Consider the following 17,420-nt stretch of genomic DNA (forward strand, 5'->3'; position numbering starts at 1 on the left):
AACCAACAGACAAGACTGTTATGGTCTCACTCAGAACAGGATGAAGGGATGCCCAATCAATCACCAATGGAGAGAGGTAGAGTCCGAGTTCAAGTAAACCAACTCTGGTTTATCATTTTCAACATTTTATTTTTTTATTCTGATTATTTTCGTTTCTATACAGACACCATACAAATCAAGTCACAGGTTTCACTCCCAAATAAGATCAACAGAATGAGCCAAACATTGCAGTTCTCACAAAATATAGGATGGACAATAAAGGCATTATTTATATATATATTTCATATATGTATATAATATACTTTCTATAGAGTACCATTGTAAATAAAATACAATACAAGATATACAGAAGTCTTATATTTGTCAATCCATAAATGATATAAAAGCGATTATGGAATAAGTTCATAATCTTCATACCAAACCAAAATTGAAATGAATAAAACCATTTAAAAAAGTAAATAAATATCAATAATAAAGGATGGGGAATGGATAATTCCAAATCATAGTCAAATTAAATAAATAGACACTACATTCATACAAGTCGGTGCAATCCATTTCCCATTCGTTATTCATTATTCTGTATGATACCACTTGTGCCTGACTCCCTACCCTAATTTTTTATGAAGGCCTTCATAAAACTACCCGACTTCACCTAACATTCCCTTATTTAAGTTTGCCACACATTGCCACATCCAAGTCCATTCAAGACTTTCCCTGAAAAGAAAGAGAAATGAAAGAGAAAACGATGAAAAGAAAGGGGTGGGGGGTCGGGGGGGAGTAAACCACAATGTACCTGGCACCTATAGTCCTTGAGTCCTTGTTTTATGGCAAAAGGCAGTGTGATGTCATGTAAAGGGGCCGTGTCCTTTGAGTGGTTGAATTAGAATTCCAAGCGTGACTTGACTGTACTGTACACAGACTGTTTGTAAGGATGTGAAGCAAGGTGGGCTTGAAGGACGTGGGGGGGGGCATTTCCAGCAGAGAAGAGTTCCTACAGTCTGTCACAATCCAGAGTGACTGTTTTCACTTTGACCATGAACTGACTCGCAGATCTACTCAGCAACTACCAATGTTACATGTTGCTTTTTTTGTCACAAAGTTCTATGGTTTCCATAGCGCACCTCCCGACGGCACAATTACGCAAAGGGGGCACTAGGGCGAAGCAGCAAAAACGCTCTAGTCCCCAGTCATCTCTCCTCCCTATTGGGTATGACAGGCCAGAGGGACAACTCATTGGAGTGAAATGTGCTTCTTTTTTTTTATAGCACAGCGCTCTTAATACGGAAAGAGTTGGGAAGCCCTTTTTGTCGAAGAAAGGTTGGAAAATTAGCACGGATCTAGAAATATCAACAACAACAAAAAAACCTTCCAGGAGATTCTTTTTTTGTTTCCTTTAGAGTGGACACCCAGTGCAAAAGGAACTAAAATGGCTGACAATTATACATGGGAGTTGATGGATATGCGGTTTAGACGCGGCCAAAACAAATTGAAAAAATATGCAAGAAGGTATTTGCCATGATGGTGCTTTTGAACATAGCGAAAGAAGAAAAATGCCTCAAACAGCCCGGAAAATCTATGAGATATGCCAAAAGCTATTGATATGGTCACTAAACCACGGAAGCACTAGGAAATAATTTCTGTGTACTCAGCTGACACCTAGTGGCCATTACTAATCATGACAGAAGTGGGCTGAGGGTGATGATAATGGCTGGTGAGACTGACTGACTGGTGATGAAGGTGGTGAAAAGACACGGTGGATAAACCAACGTCTTTATGAATAAAGCTTTTAGTAACTTTGAGAAATAAAAGTTCCAAAAGAGGCAGATTCACCAGTCAATTTGCAATGCACTATATAAAGCTCAAACTGTAAAAAGAATCAAAGTCGCCTCAGCTAATTCTAATATTCCAATGGTAACTGGGTACCATTGGAATATTAGAATTAGCTGAGGCGACTTTGATTCTTAAATCTATAGTCAGTAACCTAAATAAATTCATATTTTAATTATACTTCAACATGAGTTTTTGGCAATAGCCTACACTAAAAAAAAACGTGAGTTTTTGAGATGAGTCTACTTAAAAGCACTTCAGAACCCAAATCTGACTAGAGAGCATGACATCTAATTAGATCGTGCACTGGGATACAGAGTAGTTTATGTGGTCACTGTTAGTACTCTGATTTTTTTTCCCCCTCAGCAACCTTCGACTACACATGTAGAACAGTAATACATTGTGCTTTAGAATGTATCATACAGCCAATACACGGTCTTATCTAAACTGAAATATATCAAACAGAAAAAATATTGGGAAAATGTTCCTGGCATATTCTAACTAGCAATACTGTGAGTACAACACCTTGTGGATTCATGAATATGACTGCAAAGTTAGCCACAGTGTTGTTTCTAATTAGTGGAGTGACTTTCTATCTGGTTGACAAGCCCACAAAACCCCTTAAGTAAAGGAAAGTGAACCCAAAAGGGTTGGGAGAGAAATAGACACTATAGTGTTGTATAATCTATCAAAATAACCCACAATGTTAAGGCTTCTTCTCTACGCTGACTACAACTCTCCGAAACGGTTAGGGATCACAACTACCCAGAACTCTGATTAGAAGAGGTGGCACTGCAAGTGTTATAATACTGACTTGCTAACTATTTGTGGCCAGAGAGAGAGAGAGAGATGTTCAGGACTACTGTATTGTGAATGGCGCGTTCATAATTCTGTTTCCTCAAGAGGTATTCCAAATTGAGGTTGATGAAGAAGCAAAGTGAAAACGGATAGTCTTATCGTGGATGCTGCTTGGTAAACAAAACTTACATTTTTCTCTTGTATTGTAAAAAATGGCAAAAATCCTTCCTCTCCTGTGCTCTTGAAGTGTCATTTGGGAAATGGAGAATCGTCAACCCCACTCCCCCCCGCCCACACACTTTGTTTCTCCTCCCTCCACCCATCTTCTGCCCCTCCCTGTCCCGGCTTGCCGCTCCTCAGAAGGTCATGAGCTGAAACTCCCGCTCAGCCTGCCAGTCGGGCACCCACACGGGGTAGGTGGCATGCTTGGGCATCTCCATGATGCGGACAGGCAGAGGCTCATGTCTCTGGTGAACAGGGTTAGTCACTACCTAGCAGGGGGAGGGAGAAGACAAGGGGAGCTACTAACTGACAGACAATCTGCACTGCTCTGCTGCCCAGAGCCCCGTGATGGCTACCACAGTAGCTGGGGTAGGGGGAGATGTTAGAGTAAGTGAGGGGGCTGGGGTAGGGGGAGATGGGAGATGTTAGAGGAAGTGAGGGGGCTGGGGTAGGGGGAGATGGGAGAGGTTAGAGGAAGTGAGGGGGTGGGGTAGATGGGAGAGGTTAGAGTAAGTGAGGGGGCTGGGGTAGGGGGAGATGGGAGATGTTAGAGGAAGTGAGGGAGCTGGGGTAGGGGGAGATGGGAGAGGTTAGAGGAAGTGAGGGGGTGGGGGTAGTGGGAGATGGGAGAGGTTAGAGGAAGTGAGGGGGTGGGGGTAGTGGGAGATGGGAAAGGTTAGATGATGTGAGGGAGATGGGGGTAGGGAGAGATGAGAGAGTTTTGAGGAAGTGAGGGGGCTGGGGTTAGAAGGGAGAGGTAGAAGAAGTGAGGGGGCTGGGGTTATTGGGTAGAAGGGAGAGGAAGAGAGGGGGCTGGGGTTAGGGGTAGAAGGGAGAGGTAGAGGTACGAAAAAGGGAACCTGGGAAAGGGATGGTGGTAGGTTGGAGCAGGTGAGGCTGGGTAGAGGTAAGAGAAAGGGAGGCTAAGGATGGAGGGGAAGAGATGGAGCTGGGGAAGCTGAGGAAAGTACAGTGGTTAGTGCAAGGCTCTCATAGGTAGGGAAGGTTAGAGCTGCGTCACGGGATTGAATAAGGGCAATTCAGGTAGAAGCTAGAGTAAGGATAGAGGTTTAACTAAGGCTATCAGAAGTATGGGTAATTGGAAGAGGGTTGAGCAGGGCAAGCTGTGATAAGTACACTGGTTAGTGGCCAGAGGACAAAGGTAAGAGCTGGGATATCTGGGGTAAGGGCAAAGGTTAGAAAAGGGATATCTAGTGTAAGGTAGGGGCGGAGGGAGAAGCAAGGGAGAGCATGCATTATCTGACTCTGTAGTGACTGAATGGGTTATAGTCTGTCCCTGACTTTTAGTTTAGTTTAGTGTGGTTGGGTAGGGTAGGGGGGGAAGTTGCATTGCTGGCTTTGCTGGGGTGTAGCCTTGCCTCACCCTTTCTCTCCCCCAATAGGGAGTCACTGCAAAGAAAGGATCTAGTAAAAATAAGAGGGGTAGGGAGGGAGGCCAAAGATTGAGACAGAGGGGCCAGGAGGAGGGGATAAGTGAAAGATGAGTAACTCATGAGAATCTACTTTCAATTGGAAAGGAAATGTTACCAACATAACAAAGGTTTTAAAAAGCTGAGATATTTTTCCACAGTGCTTATAGCTTTGATATTTGCTTTAAAATAAGAAAACCAAAAACGAAATGAAGCATTTTGTTCATAGTATGGGTTCAAAATATAACCCAGGTGGCAACCAGCAACCGTTATCCTTATAATTTGTTTCTCATTGCCCATTTGTGTTGCTTGTATAAGGAGTAAACCAGGAAGGCTTTCTGTGCCTGTATCTGATACAGCCAGGAAGTGGGCGGCTTTGTCTTTGTCTCCCTCTGGTGGACAGTGTGTGTGCAGTACTGCGCCCTCTAGTAGTGCGAGTGGGTGTTGCTCTGCATCAGCTGCCGCATACTTACTGTGAAGATGTTGGAGCGGCGCTTGGACTGCTTGCGGATGGGTGTGGGCGTGTTGGAGGCGGCGATGGTCTCGATGCGCATCTCCCTCTGGCTGATGCTGGGAGTGGAAGGCACCGAGGAGGAGTAGTCGCTGAACGCAACCCCGCCATTCGCCGCCTGGAAGAGGAGAGACGGAGAAGGACAGAGAGAGAACAAACTAGTCAGTTAAAGAAGGTAGGATCTGGGAAAACGGAATCATAATATATAGTTTATGAAGGCTACTGTACGCTCTGTATTTTCAGTAGTTTACATCCTATGTCTTGCAGCATGTGCCAATTACACAGAAGAAGCTCATTGTTTTTCCTGACCACGTAACCTGACATGTAATATCCTAAAACTAGGGCCCTGAATTTTTCCTTGTCAGGTCACTTGGTCAGGAAAAACTCCTGGCCCTAGTTAGAAATATTCTGGTAGGGGGTGTGGCCTCACCTGGTTAATATGCACAGAGGGGAGGGATGCGTTGGGGACTGATGAGTGGCTAGGCGAGTTGGGAAGGGACTTGCACGGACCAATAGACAGCTGCTGCTTTTTCCTCAGAGCCACCACCTTCTGGGCGACTGGTGGGAGAGAAAGAGAAACAGACAAAACAGAGGGTTAGGAATCAAACACAACAACAACAACAAGTCCACTGATATTAACCACTTCATAGCAATTCTCTTTTTCAATCAGGTCATTACGTTACATACGGGGGAAGTGAACCTGATACAGTTCTCCAGAGATAACAAAACATCTCCGTTTCCAAGGGGAAATACTCCTGCCATATGATGTTCAGAGAAATGAGCCTTTCTTAAGCCCAGGGAGATATGCGGTGTGATGTTAACCAAAGGAGACTGTCAGGTGTAGTACAGAGGGACCTGATTGGCCAACGCAGACGGCGTAGACAGCCGCCCGTCACTTCGCTGTAGAATCCAGCGGGAGCGGGATCTGTGATTCTGCATGACGTGAATGAGGGTCGAGGGAGAGAGAAGAGTTTAAGTCTGTCTGACAGCCGGGGAACATATTGGCATTGATAGTTAAAGTAGCATGGGAAACGGGGAATTGAGGAGCCGCTCGATCTCAAGACACAAACACTTTTTGCTGTTGTAATTCTTTCAAAGCAAGCAATTAATACAGAGACCCGCAAGGCTCCGTGCGTCAACAAGCAACGAAAAGGAGAAAGTGAACTGCTGCGTTACGCATTCATAAAGTTGGGGAAAGAGAATGTTTGGGGACTGTTTGAAAGCTGTCGTTAATAGGATGCACTGAACCCGGCAGGGTATCGTAGTGTGGCAGGACCGGATGTTGTTGCTGTTCAAATTAAGGTTGTCATAAAGTTCCGAGACGTTTTCTCCTCGAGCGCACAGGTTTCTCTCTCGTAAAGCAGACATGAGTTCCTTCTTGGCTATCGGCACCGCGTTGAAAATAGTCCTCTCTCTCTGCCCGTTATACGTTTCTTACCAATGGCCTTTCCATTGACATCACATTGCCATTTCTAACATGAAAAGCTCCAGCATCTGTTAGGGGAGGTTGGATACTGGATCGCAGTAGAAACACTATGGGCGGACATCAACCCATACAATGACACACTGTAGACCATTATATTGTGATCCTGATCGCAAGGATCCCCAGGGGTCCACAATCTATTCAGAGAGGTTGGGTTAAATGGGAAGACCCATCTCAGTTGAATACATTCAGTCGGACAACTAACTAGGTCATCCCCCTTTCCCTTTCTAGTCCCAGGCCGGCACTGAAACTTCTCATTCAGCTTATCAAGGGGAGATTCATTAGTTACTAGGCTAGCTACATTATGTCCCAGCCCGTACCATCTTGGAAGACTCTCTCCACATTGAGGCCGTAGGTGGAGCAGGTCTCGTAGTAGGTGGAACGCTTCAGGTCGTTGGACAGCTTCCTGGCCCGTGAGTCATCGATCACTCTGGGGTTGGCAGCACTGATGGCATCTGGGGAAGGACAAAAAGGGCCAACAAGAATGTAATATTGTTCTGAGAACATGTCATTTGGGGGGGATTATGTACGGTGCATTCAGAAAGCATTCAGACCCCTGGACTTTTTCCACATTTTGCTAGGTTACAGACTTATTCTGAAATTGATTAAATCGTCCCCCCCCCTCATCAATCTACACACAATACCCCATAATGACAAAGTAAAAGCATGTTTTTAGAAATTTTAGCAAATGTATTCAAAAAGAAAAAAGTATTCAGACCCTTTACTCAGTACTTTGTTGAATCACCGTTGGCAGTAATTACAGCCTCAAGTCTTCTTGGGTATGACACTTACAAGCCTGGCACACCTGTACGTGGGGAGTTTCTCCATTCTTCACTGCAGATCCTCTCAAGCTCTGTCGGGTTGGATGGGAAGCGTCGCGGTACAGCTATTTTCAGGTCTCTCCAGAGATGTTCCATCAGGTTCAAGTCCGGGCTCTGGCTGGGCCACTCAAGGACATTCAGAGACTTGTCCCAAAGCCACTCTTATGTTGTCTTGGCTGTGTGCTTAGGGTCCTTGTCCTGTTGGAAGGTGAACCTTCACCCCAGTCTGAGGTCCTGAGTGCTCTGGGGCAGGTTTTCATCAAGGATCTCTCTGTACTTTGCTCCATTCATCTTTTCCTCAATTCTGACTAGTCCTTCAGTTCCTGCCGCTGAAAAACATCCCCACAACATGATGTTCCCAACACCATGCTTCACCGTAGGGATGGTGCCAGGTTTCCTGCAGATGTGACGCTTGGCATTCAGACCAAAGAGTTCAATCTTGGTTTCATCAGACCAGAGAATCTTGTTTCTCATGGTCTGAAAGTCCTTTAGGTGCCTTTTGGCAAACTCCAAGTGGGCTGTCATGTGCATTTTACTGAGGAGTGGCTCCTGTCTGGCCACTCTACCATAAAGACCTGATTGGTGGAGTGCTGCAGAGATGGTTGTCCTTCTGGAAGGTTCTTCCATCTCCACAGAGGAACTCTGGAGCTCTGTCAGAGTGACCATCGGGTTCTTGGTCACCTCCCTGACTCAGTTTGGCCGGGCGGCCAGCTCTAGGAGGAGTCTTGGTGGTTCCAAACTTCTTCCATTTAAGAATAATGGAGGCCACTGTGTTCTTGGGCCCTTCAATGCTGCAGAAATGTTTTGGTACCCTTCCCCAGATCTGTTCCTCGACACAATTATGTAGATAGGCGTGTGCCATTCCAAATGATTTCCAATCTAAATGAATTTACCACAGGTGGACTCCAATCAAGTTGTAGAACCATCTCAGGGATGATCAATGGAAACAAGATGCATCTGAGATTAATTTTGAGCCTCATTGGAAAGGGTCTGAATACCTACGTTTTTTCTTTTTCAAAACCGGTTTTCGCTTTGTCATTGTTGGGTATTGTGTGTAGATTGATGAGGATTTTTTTTTATTTAATACATTTTAGAATAAGGCTGTAACGAAACAAAATGTGTATGACGACAAGGGGTCTGAATACTTTCAGAACGCACTATATGTGAAAATCCACACTAAAGTCTCAAGTCTATGTTAAAACTAAGGCCGAGAGTTCTTCCTGGTCAGGGCACAAAAGTCAAAACTCCCAGCCTACTTACATCTTCATGTCTATTTATGTCTGGTGTATGTTAACAACTGGCTACCTCCAACCCACAAACTACCACTATGGGGTGAAGCTAACATTCCAAACAATATCCATACCTTAAGGGACTTGCTAGTTAAATCAAAGTTCAATAGAAATACCTTGCGTCCCGACCAGGACCATGGGGACCTCTGCTGTGTTCCTGTAACTGGACAGACGCAGGAAGTAGTTGTAGACTGTCTGGAAACTGATCTCATCCTCCAGACTGAAGACAAACACCACAGCGTCTACCCACGCTGCAAACTGCAGGGGACACACAGACAGAACACAGGCTTGATAGGATTGAAAAAAACACCAACATACTGAATGTGTGTGTTTGGGTGGGTGGGTGGCACTGTCTGGATCTGGGAGGACCTGAGTGTGTGGCCAAAAGGTATCGGGTAACCGGATCGGCTTCACTTGTGTATAAGATGTTGCATTTATTTATTTTTGATGTAAAAGAGAGAGCCAGCTTGTGAGAAGAGAAGAGATAATGACGTTTTTCACGCTGAAATAAATCTAGCCCTTATTGAGCTGTTCACATAAAAATGAATTTCAATCAATTGATCATGGTGAACCAGGAACCACCTGAAACATAATTATCTTATGAATCCCTTGATTGTTAAAAAAGAAAAAATTACCACAGCAATTTAATGTCAACTTAACGAACAAGTGAAGCTTAATGAATAAAGTCCACCTTTGTAACAGCTTTGAAATATGCATTACTCTTTCCGACTCAATATTATTATTATTATTATTATTATTATTACCATGCCAACAGTGGAGGCTGCTGAGCGGCTCATAATAGCGGCAGGAATGCAGCAAATGGAATGGCATCAAACACTTGAAAACCATGTGTTCGATTCATTTCATCCCATTCCACCGACTCCGCTCCAGTCATTACCACCAGCCTGTTCTCCCCAATTAAGGTGCCACCAACCTCCTGTGCATGCAAAACAATTCCCTTTTTATATTTGTATGGGAGTGGCTTCAGTTCCATATTTGTGCAGGAGAGGGCAGTGTAGCAACATCATTATAATGACAGGGCCTGTGTTATTGTATTGCCTGTGTCGCCAGTTACTAGTGGGAATATCAATGAAATCTCAAATATGGCTATTACAACCCAGTGTCCCATGTTATCGGGAAGATGGAACCTGTTTTCCCCTGCACCATTCCACAAACCTAATCTCCTAGTGCATCACCAGGGAGAGAAGAAAGGAAGAGGTTTCCCTTGGGCAGCAGAATAAGGTAATCATAATCACAACTGCCTCTGAGAAAGTGGTTAAGGAGGAGAGAGAGCCCAAGCACTAACAGTGTATCAACCTTCGCCTCCCCCTACCTCCATTTAGTTATTCAGCAGCGTTCATTTCTGTGGAAGTAATCAGACCTGGGTTTAAATACTACTTGAAATAATGTCACATACTGTATCTGTGCTTGATTGAGCTTACCTGTTGCAATGGAACCAATAGAATAGTGACAAAAGAACAAACCCTACCCACCTGGCACTTCAGGCAGGTAAACACCATAAAAAACACTAAAAACTCCATAAAGCAAACACAAAACGTATTTTGGAAGATTTCAAAAAGTATTTGAACCCAGGTCTAGAATGGATGGGGAGATCAAGCTTTCAGTTTAGAGTCACAGCTTCAGCTGAGACTCCAGTAAGTGGGAACGTAATGAAGGCATCTAATTACACTGCGCTAATTACACCCAGCTAGGAACGGAGCTACAGTCATTTCTATTCCCATCTCTGGGACTGGGAGCAACATTAGCATAATGCTAGCATAACTCTGCCTGTGAGCCAACCTTGCTAATTCTAGCATAACTCTGCCTGTGAGCCAACCTTACTCATGCTAGCACAACTCTGCCTGTGAGCCAACCTTGCTAATGCCTGTGAGCCAACCTTGCTCATGCCTGTGAGCTAACCTTGCTCATGCTAGCATAACTCTGCCTGTGAGCCAACCTTGCTAATGCCTGTGAGCCAACCTTGCTAATGCTAGCATAACTCTGCCTGTGAGCCAACCTTGCTAAGCCAGGGAGAGGGCAGGTATCATTGACTGTTTCATCATCACAAATCCCAAATGGAGGGGTTGGAGTGCCAGGATGCTTTCACTCCAAGGCCTCTCCAGAGAGATTCCAAAAAATAGGAAAATGAGGCCTCCAGAGAGAGACAGACATGAAATGGCTCAGCCAAGAGCATCACCACACCATGTTTTCCCTAATTACTGAATGAGTACCTGGCATAGAGGCACAGTCGCTAGTCCTATCAGACATTGTAATTTGTATCATATAAAGAACAAAAGCTAGATTCTGGCAACCATATTTATTTTAGAAATGTTTAGCTTTGTATTTCTTTGGTTTGGTAAGGCCAACCTAGCCTAGTGAGCCATCCGGGTCTTGCAAGGTTAAAGCCAATTTATGCTTTATCTGAAAATGTGGTCTGAGGCTCCATAATGAGGGTGTGACGCAATTCTGGAACCTCCAGAGACATGCAGAGGCCAGATTCAGCTCCTTACCGCATCGTGCACCTACCAAATGTTGTAAAAATGCGTAGGTCTCCATAAAGCTCCGCATTGACTTAATTGGTTGACGGTAGGCAGTGGAGGTTCTAGCTTTTATGGCTCCCTGGGCGAACTCCCCCTTCAGCGCCCCCCAGGCAACAAAAAAAAGAAGCACCATTCTGCACTAACTGTATTTGTTATTCAGACATTTGGAACAACATAAATAACCTTTAATAACCTTTAAAACTATATAAATATAAAACTATAATACAAAAATAAGACTCATATCAAAAAGAAGTAACAAAGACAAATAGAAACAAATGTGTTGATTTGGCACTCGAGCATCAATACATTACCCTTCCCCCATCACTGTCAACCAAGAGTCAAGACTAAACCAGTTCACCTTGGTGGTGTGCAGACTGGTTTTTATTTACATTTACATTTATTTCACACAAACCAGAAGCATTTCGTAGTGTCACTGATTTTACTAATTGTGTTAGTACTGTACAAAGTTAGAAGTGCTCTATTTGATAGATTCCCCCCCGCTCCCCCTACCTTGGGCTTACAATGGGGAGATCTGAGGTCAACCCACCCCAACCTCCCTCCTCATCTCGTACTTCTGAGTGGGAGACCTTCCCAGGCAGTAGCCTGCCTAGCTCACAAACTAGAATCAGGGCGCCCGCTCCGACCAGGTTAATTGACCCACAGTCCCACACCGTGACATGATATCCTTAACGTGATGTGCAAATGAGCAATAGAAAATCGAATCAGCAAATGTCACCATTCCCCTCAAAAAATGTGCCCATTTCGCCAATACCTAAATCCGCCAATGATGATAGTTGAGGGCCGGAGCTCCTGTATAAACACAAACTCACTTCCTTGACAACTTCCTTCACAACAGCGCAAGAAGTATGAATGCCCTGACGTCTGCAGAGGCCGTACCGCCATAAATGCGACGGACGTCATACTGACTGTGCAGTGCATTTCACATAAATCATTCACTGTAGGGCAGCAGTCATCAGTCTGGTAAAACGAGGCTACCGCCAACATGTTCAAGTCGAGGGTAAGTGTTCCGGTCTGGAAGCACGGTTTCAGTAATGCAGTTTAACTGATGCCTGGCTCAGAAGGACAAATTCCATAGACTGCCACAACGAGAGACACTTTAGTCATCATCTTTGTGCACAAAACATCCACTGAATTATTGAAATAATTGTAACTCACAGCCGAAGATATCAGCATTTTATTTTCATCCAATGTCTGCCATGTTTTTGGATGACGTGATGACGTCGTCGTTGCTCCCTGTGCGCACTGAGTGCTGGGGCGCATTGTGTTGTTGGTCCGTGTAAACCGGACCCAACCCGGATATAGACAGTCCAAGAAGGATATAGACAGTCCATGAATCGGCGTATACGAACCCGAGTAGATTACCAACAGTCGGACATCTTGGACGCAGTCTCCAGGATATTATACCTCAGTGGTTCTGCTCACCAATGCTGTGAACTGGCTCCTCCTCCTAGTAGGTGAGTTTCCACCTTTAAATGCCCAGGTGGCTCGCCTCTCATTAAGTTATTTGGTTTATCTCGTTTAAGAGGTGTTTCCAAAGTTGATTGTAAACGCTCATGTTTGAGCATATATTGTTTTTGTTTTCAATAACGTGTCAAGTATTGACCATTGTTCTGAAAATGTGTGTTAGTCGTGTTTGAGAATGTAGCCTACCTTTTTAAAGGGTCGGTGCTATTCTGGTTCCATGGGACGTCCCAACTCTGAAGTTACCCGATTGAAGTTGAAATCATTTAAAATTAAGGTAAGAGTTATGGTTGGGGTAGGAGTTGAGGATGTCCCAAGGATCCCAGGTAGCACTAACTCTTTTAATGCCAGATTACTGCTCTCCTCATCCATAAGAGTTATTGTGCGCGTTCCTCTGCCCAGGCGTTGCTGACGCATGCCAGATCTTACAACGCCTGGATAGATATTTTAAGTATCAGCTAACCACATCATATGTTATTGCAATCTGGTTCCCGATGGCACAGTTAATGATGCAACCATTGTTCGATGCATGCAACGTTTGAGCAGGGGAACGCGACCGTTGTGTTCGTGAGTTAACATGTCGTTACAGAGCCCTGACAATGTCTACTCAAAATGTGTGCATTTATGGGCATTTTGCTCTGTATTTACGGTGCATTTGCCTTTGTACTCCTGTAGAGTTATTGCAGTATTGGCCAATTAAGTTCAGTGTTGTTCAACCAAGTATTTTTTCCAATTCCTTGTCATTATCTGTATATCTGGTGTATAAACACTCCTACTGGATCTCGTCTTCCCTCCGTCACCTGCACTGTAAATACCACTTATTTTCTTCCTCGAATGAATGAATCCGGCTCAACTCTTGATGCTCCACACCAACTAGGCTGCTGGGTCCTCTATCTTAACACGAGTGTGTGTCTGTTCTGTCTTGTCTTTCCACTATGAAATTACTTTTAGCTAGGTTTAATTGTTGGTAAGTTCTCAGGGCACAACGACTTGGTAAAAAGCAGTATGAAGCACTGCTGAGAATGGGAGAGCTGTGCAGCATTGAAATGAACCCCCCCCCCCCAACAGAGAATTGTTTATTAGTTCCTGTCTGGTTGTTGTGGAGGAGATCTTGCAGACATTAAGTGGCATTAATTGGCTGTACTGAGGCATGCGGGATCAGAAAGCAAGTTGTGCGTACGTACCTGCAGCTCCGGGGGGCCTCCCTCGTCTCTGATCAGCAGCAGGTAGCTCTGTCCATCAACCACCATCTCCTTCTTGAACCGACCACCTGAGGAAGAGGAGAGAAATGTCAGGGTGACTTATTTGGTGGTGCGTTGCCTAGAATCATGCTTCGGCAGTATTAATACAACCAATGTGGACTGATCTACTTTACCCTGCCTATTAAAGGGGTCGGCAAAATAAAGGAAGAGCGCTAAACTCAAGCCCAAAGTGGTGTAAAGCACTTGCTACTCTACCCATTGTCACTGAAAACGTGTTTGGTTTCGCTACAGCTAAATCACCAAAATGCTATATTAATTCCAATATTCTTCACCAGCACACACCAGTAGACCTAAGCATGAGTCAGATTTCGAACTTCCCATTGATGACTTTCCATCCCGGTAAGGTTTTGATGATGGTCCCATCCCAGCATGTGATTGTGAATATGCTGCGGTTTGATTTGGCCCCGCTGTCTCAATAAAACAAAAATGAATAATAATCAGAAGCTGGGGGAAGAAAACTGGTCTCTAAAGTCAGTTACAATGAAGGGAAATTGCCATTTGGCATGTTTAAACGCACACAGCTGCTGAGGGAACCTTCTCCACTACACAGTCACAGAGCACTGCCACAAAGCCATAGACCCCCCCCCCCCCCCCCCCCACCCCAAATTCACTACAACACCACCACCAGCTAGCCTAGCGATCCGTCTCCATCATTGATGCAGAACTCCATTAAATATAAGATAGCGTGCTAGTGTGTTAGCTAGCGCAGCAGGCAGTAAGGACGTGATAAGGCACGTCCACTAGAATGAACGTATAGCATGGAGCCTGCGGTGGAGAGAGGGGGAAGGAGGGGATGGAAGATAATAGGAGAAGAAAAGGGAGAAATCTAAAGTTGGGTGTAGTTCACGGCCACAAGATAGTGGAGGCTAGAGCTCTGCAGGAGAAGGGTAGCTACTATAGTCAGCCTGGACTTTTTACCCCTCATCTCTTTGAACGCTTGTTCGTATTCCTCGCCTCCGGCAAGGCTGGCTGCAGATGAAATACAGACCGATGGGAATACCTCGGCACTAAATTGGATTTTGCATAACATTGGAATAGTTTGAGATCCTGCAGAGATTTCAAATATTAAAGTGAGAAAGTTGGGGAGCGAGGCAAAATAAAAAACCTTGCTTTTTCAAAAGCAGAAAATCTGCTTCAAGCCATCTCAAACAATATTGAATAATGTACGTCTGCATGAAAGGAGTAAGAGTGGGCATATTAACGTATATCAACAAAAAAAACTACAGACAGAAAATAAATATCTACCGCTGCGGCAACACCCGATATTTAATAATCAGCCGTGTTATCTGAACTCTCTAACTGGTACTTTGATGTGCAGATCCCACCTCTGCAAAAAAGCAAGGGAGGACACAGCGACGGGCTCCGCCTGCAGTCTTCAAGGGATAGGTAGGCAGTGTTCTACAGATCCACTTGAGCCACACTTGCTACCCATTAATTCCACTTTAGCCCAAATGGGGAAGGGGGATTCTCCCAGACATCAGTTGAGATGTGTAAGAGCCAAAGAGGGAGACTCAAGGAAGCCAAGCCACCTTTTCTCCACTGAAGTAACAGAGCTCTGAGATTGGAGCGCTGATCGGACTGATGAGTTGCCATATGCCAGGAGATTCCCATTTAGAGGAAATATCAGAAAGGTGATACTCATAGTAATACCCAGTATAGTCATGTCTTATGAGAAAATGACTGTATCTGGACCAAAGTGTCAGACTTCAGAGGACATTTGAAATGATTCCGGAGGATGTAAATGCGAATAGCCCTTGAAAATCGTACAATGAGAGTGTTATACCAAACAGCATCTTCTGTTGCCATGGTATACAATGGATGTGCATTTAAGTAAAGACGTACATTTAGATTACATAACATCAACATCCTTGCTGTGTCTGTGACTGTTCACCGGCAAGCATAGACAAAAACATATCCTGAGGTCGGAGGAGAAACCATCTGTACTGTGAAACGTCTGTTGAATCTCAGTGCCAAACGAATTAAGCAAAACTACAGTAATTGTGCAGCAATAACGAGAGACACTCAATCTGTATTAGGGAGGCAAGCAATTTAATGTATAATGATTTTACCTGGACGTGGCTAATGAATAGAGTGTTTATAGCTTTTCTATCAAACTGTTGTCCAACATACACACACACACACACACACACACACAGTCACACACAGTCACACACACAGTCACACACAGGCTTTGAGATGGTAGCTGAAATTGTGGGCTTGGTGAGCAGGCAGTAGGCAATAGGCATATCCAGCTCTAGAATGGAATGTGGATGCTCAGAGACCTTGACACAGAGCCACAATTCAAACAGAGCCAGTTTCGCTGTCGCCATGGCAACACCTCCCTCCCCGTCCCGATACTGCCTTTTTTTTTTAGATATCACAGGAACGAGCAACATAGTACAATAAAACACCGTAAAGTAGAACTGCTGGGTTAATGAATGGTACAGACAGAACAGACAACATTAGTACTACTACCAACTCTTCCTAGAAGCGAGGTAGCCTCTTTCAAAGCCAGTTTCTATCCGGGCTAAGCAAGGTGCTAGAAATGAGACTAATAGGAGACCCTTTGTCACCTGTTAAGGATGGGAGACAGAGCGGTATGTTGTATCACAGCAACAATGCAATGATCTGTATAAAATGTTTCCAGAATTACCAAAACCAGCACTCAGGTTTTTTCATTCCAGCATTTTTGTCATTGACTTCTCTAGGCCTAATTAGGCATCGATGATTGTTGCTTTCCCTTGGTGAAGCAGCATCTTAATGCCAGGAACTCATTATGCGCTTCATGTCTCATCATCCTCAGTACACAGTAGCCACATAAAAACAGACACTACAAACCATCCAAAATGGTCATTTTACCCAACTTTGCCAACATCTTCACGGGTTTCGGGCAGCCTTCGCTTCCGATTTCCCGCCTGAGAATCAAAATGGAGAACTCTTCGGTTTTGATTCTGTGAAGTCATAAGTGGTAGGTTCGGGAACGTGCTCCAACTGTAGGAGTAAACACAACCTCCTCGCGGAGCTACGACCTCTCGTTTCAGAGCCTCGCAGCTCCCTAAACAGAAACCTGTTTATGTTCATGGCAGCAACTATGATCCCCTTCCTCTCTGAAATGAAGGGTTAATAGTAGGATTTAGTGCTTTACGCCCAGGTCTTAGTTTTACCTTGATGTGTTTGAGAATTATCATTCTAACACAGAAGCCCTCTCTCTTTCTGTAGTCTAGAGCGATTTTCTAGGTTAGCTAGCCAGCTATTGTCGTTCTTTTAACGCAACGTAACGTAATCAACACTGCTAGCTAGCCAGCTAGCCCCCGAATAGCAGCACTGTAGAAACTATTACACTCAACGGAACGACTTGATTAGTGTAGTGTCAACAACGCAGCCACTGCCAGCTAGCCTACAAAGTCAACAACGCAGCCACTGCCAGCTAGCCTACTTCAGCAGTACTGTATCATTTTAATCATTTTAGTCAATAAGATTCTTGCTACGTAAGCTTAACTTTCTGAACATTCGAGACGTGTAGTCCACTTGTCATTCCAATCTCCTTGCATTAGCGTAGCCTCTTCTGTAGCCTGTCAACTATGTGTCTGTCTATCCCTGTTCTCTCCTCTTTGCACAGACCATACAAACGCTCCACACCGCGTGGCCGCTACCACCCTAATCTGGTGGTCCCAGCGCGCACGACCCATGTGGAGTTCCAGGTCTCCGGTAGCCTCTGAAACTGCCGATCTGCGGCCAACAAGGCAGAGTTCATC

At 44.6% G+C, this 17,420-nt stretch overlaps 1 protein-coding gene across 6 annotated transcripts in view; it reads right to left on the reverse strand.

Moving 5' to 3' along the window:
• Positions 1-17,420, reverse strand: part of LOC124041748 (arf-GAP with GTPase, ANK repeat and PH domain-containing protein 3-like) — a 238,369-nt gene that overhangs the window by 100,817 nt on the left and 120,132 nt on the right. For 4 of the 6 annotated variants that reach the window (XM_046359704.1, XM_046359707.1, XM_046359702.1 and 1 more), the window contains exons 4-8: positions 13,588-13,673; positions 8,498-8,639; positions 6,592-6,726; positions 5,219-5,346; positions 4,751-4,906 (exon numbers count right to left, since the gene is read on the reverse strand). In XM_046359704.1, coding sequence (XP_046215660.1) covers positions 4,751-4,906; positions 5,219-5,346; positions 6,592-6,726; positions 8,498-8,639; positions 13,588-13,673 — 647 coding nt within the window. Of the gene's footprint in view, positions 1-113; positions 4,273-4,750; positions 4,907-5,218; positions 5,347-6,591; positions 6,727-8,497; positions 8,640-13,587; positions 13,674-17,420 lie in introns of those variants that run through there. The other 2 variants (XM_046359705.1, XM_046359708.1) reach the window with 2 other exon arrangements.

Source organism: Oncorhynchus gorbuscha, linkage group LG08 (genome assembly GCF_021184085.1).
Source record: "Oncorhynchus gorbuscha isolate QuinsamMale2020 ecotype Even-year linkage group LG08, OgorEven_v1.0, whole genome shotgun sequence".
In the NCBI taxonomy this organism is placed as follows: Eukaryota; Metazoa; Chordata; class Actinopteri; order Salmoniformes; family Salmonidae; genus Oncorhynchus; species Oncorhynchus gorbuscha.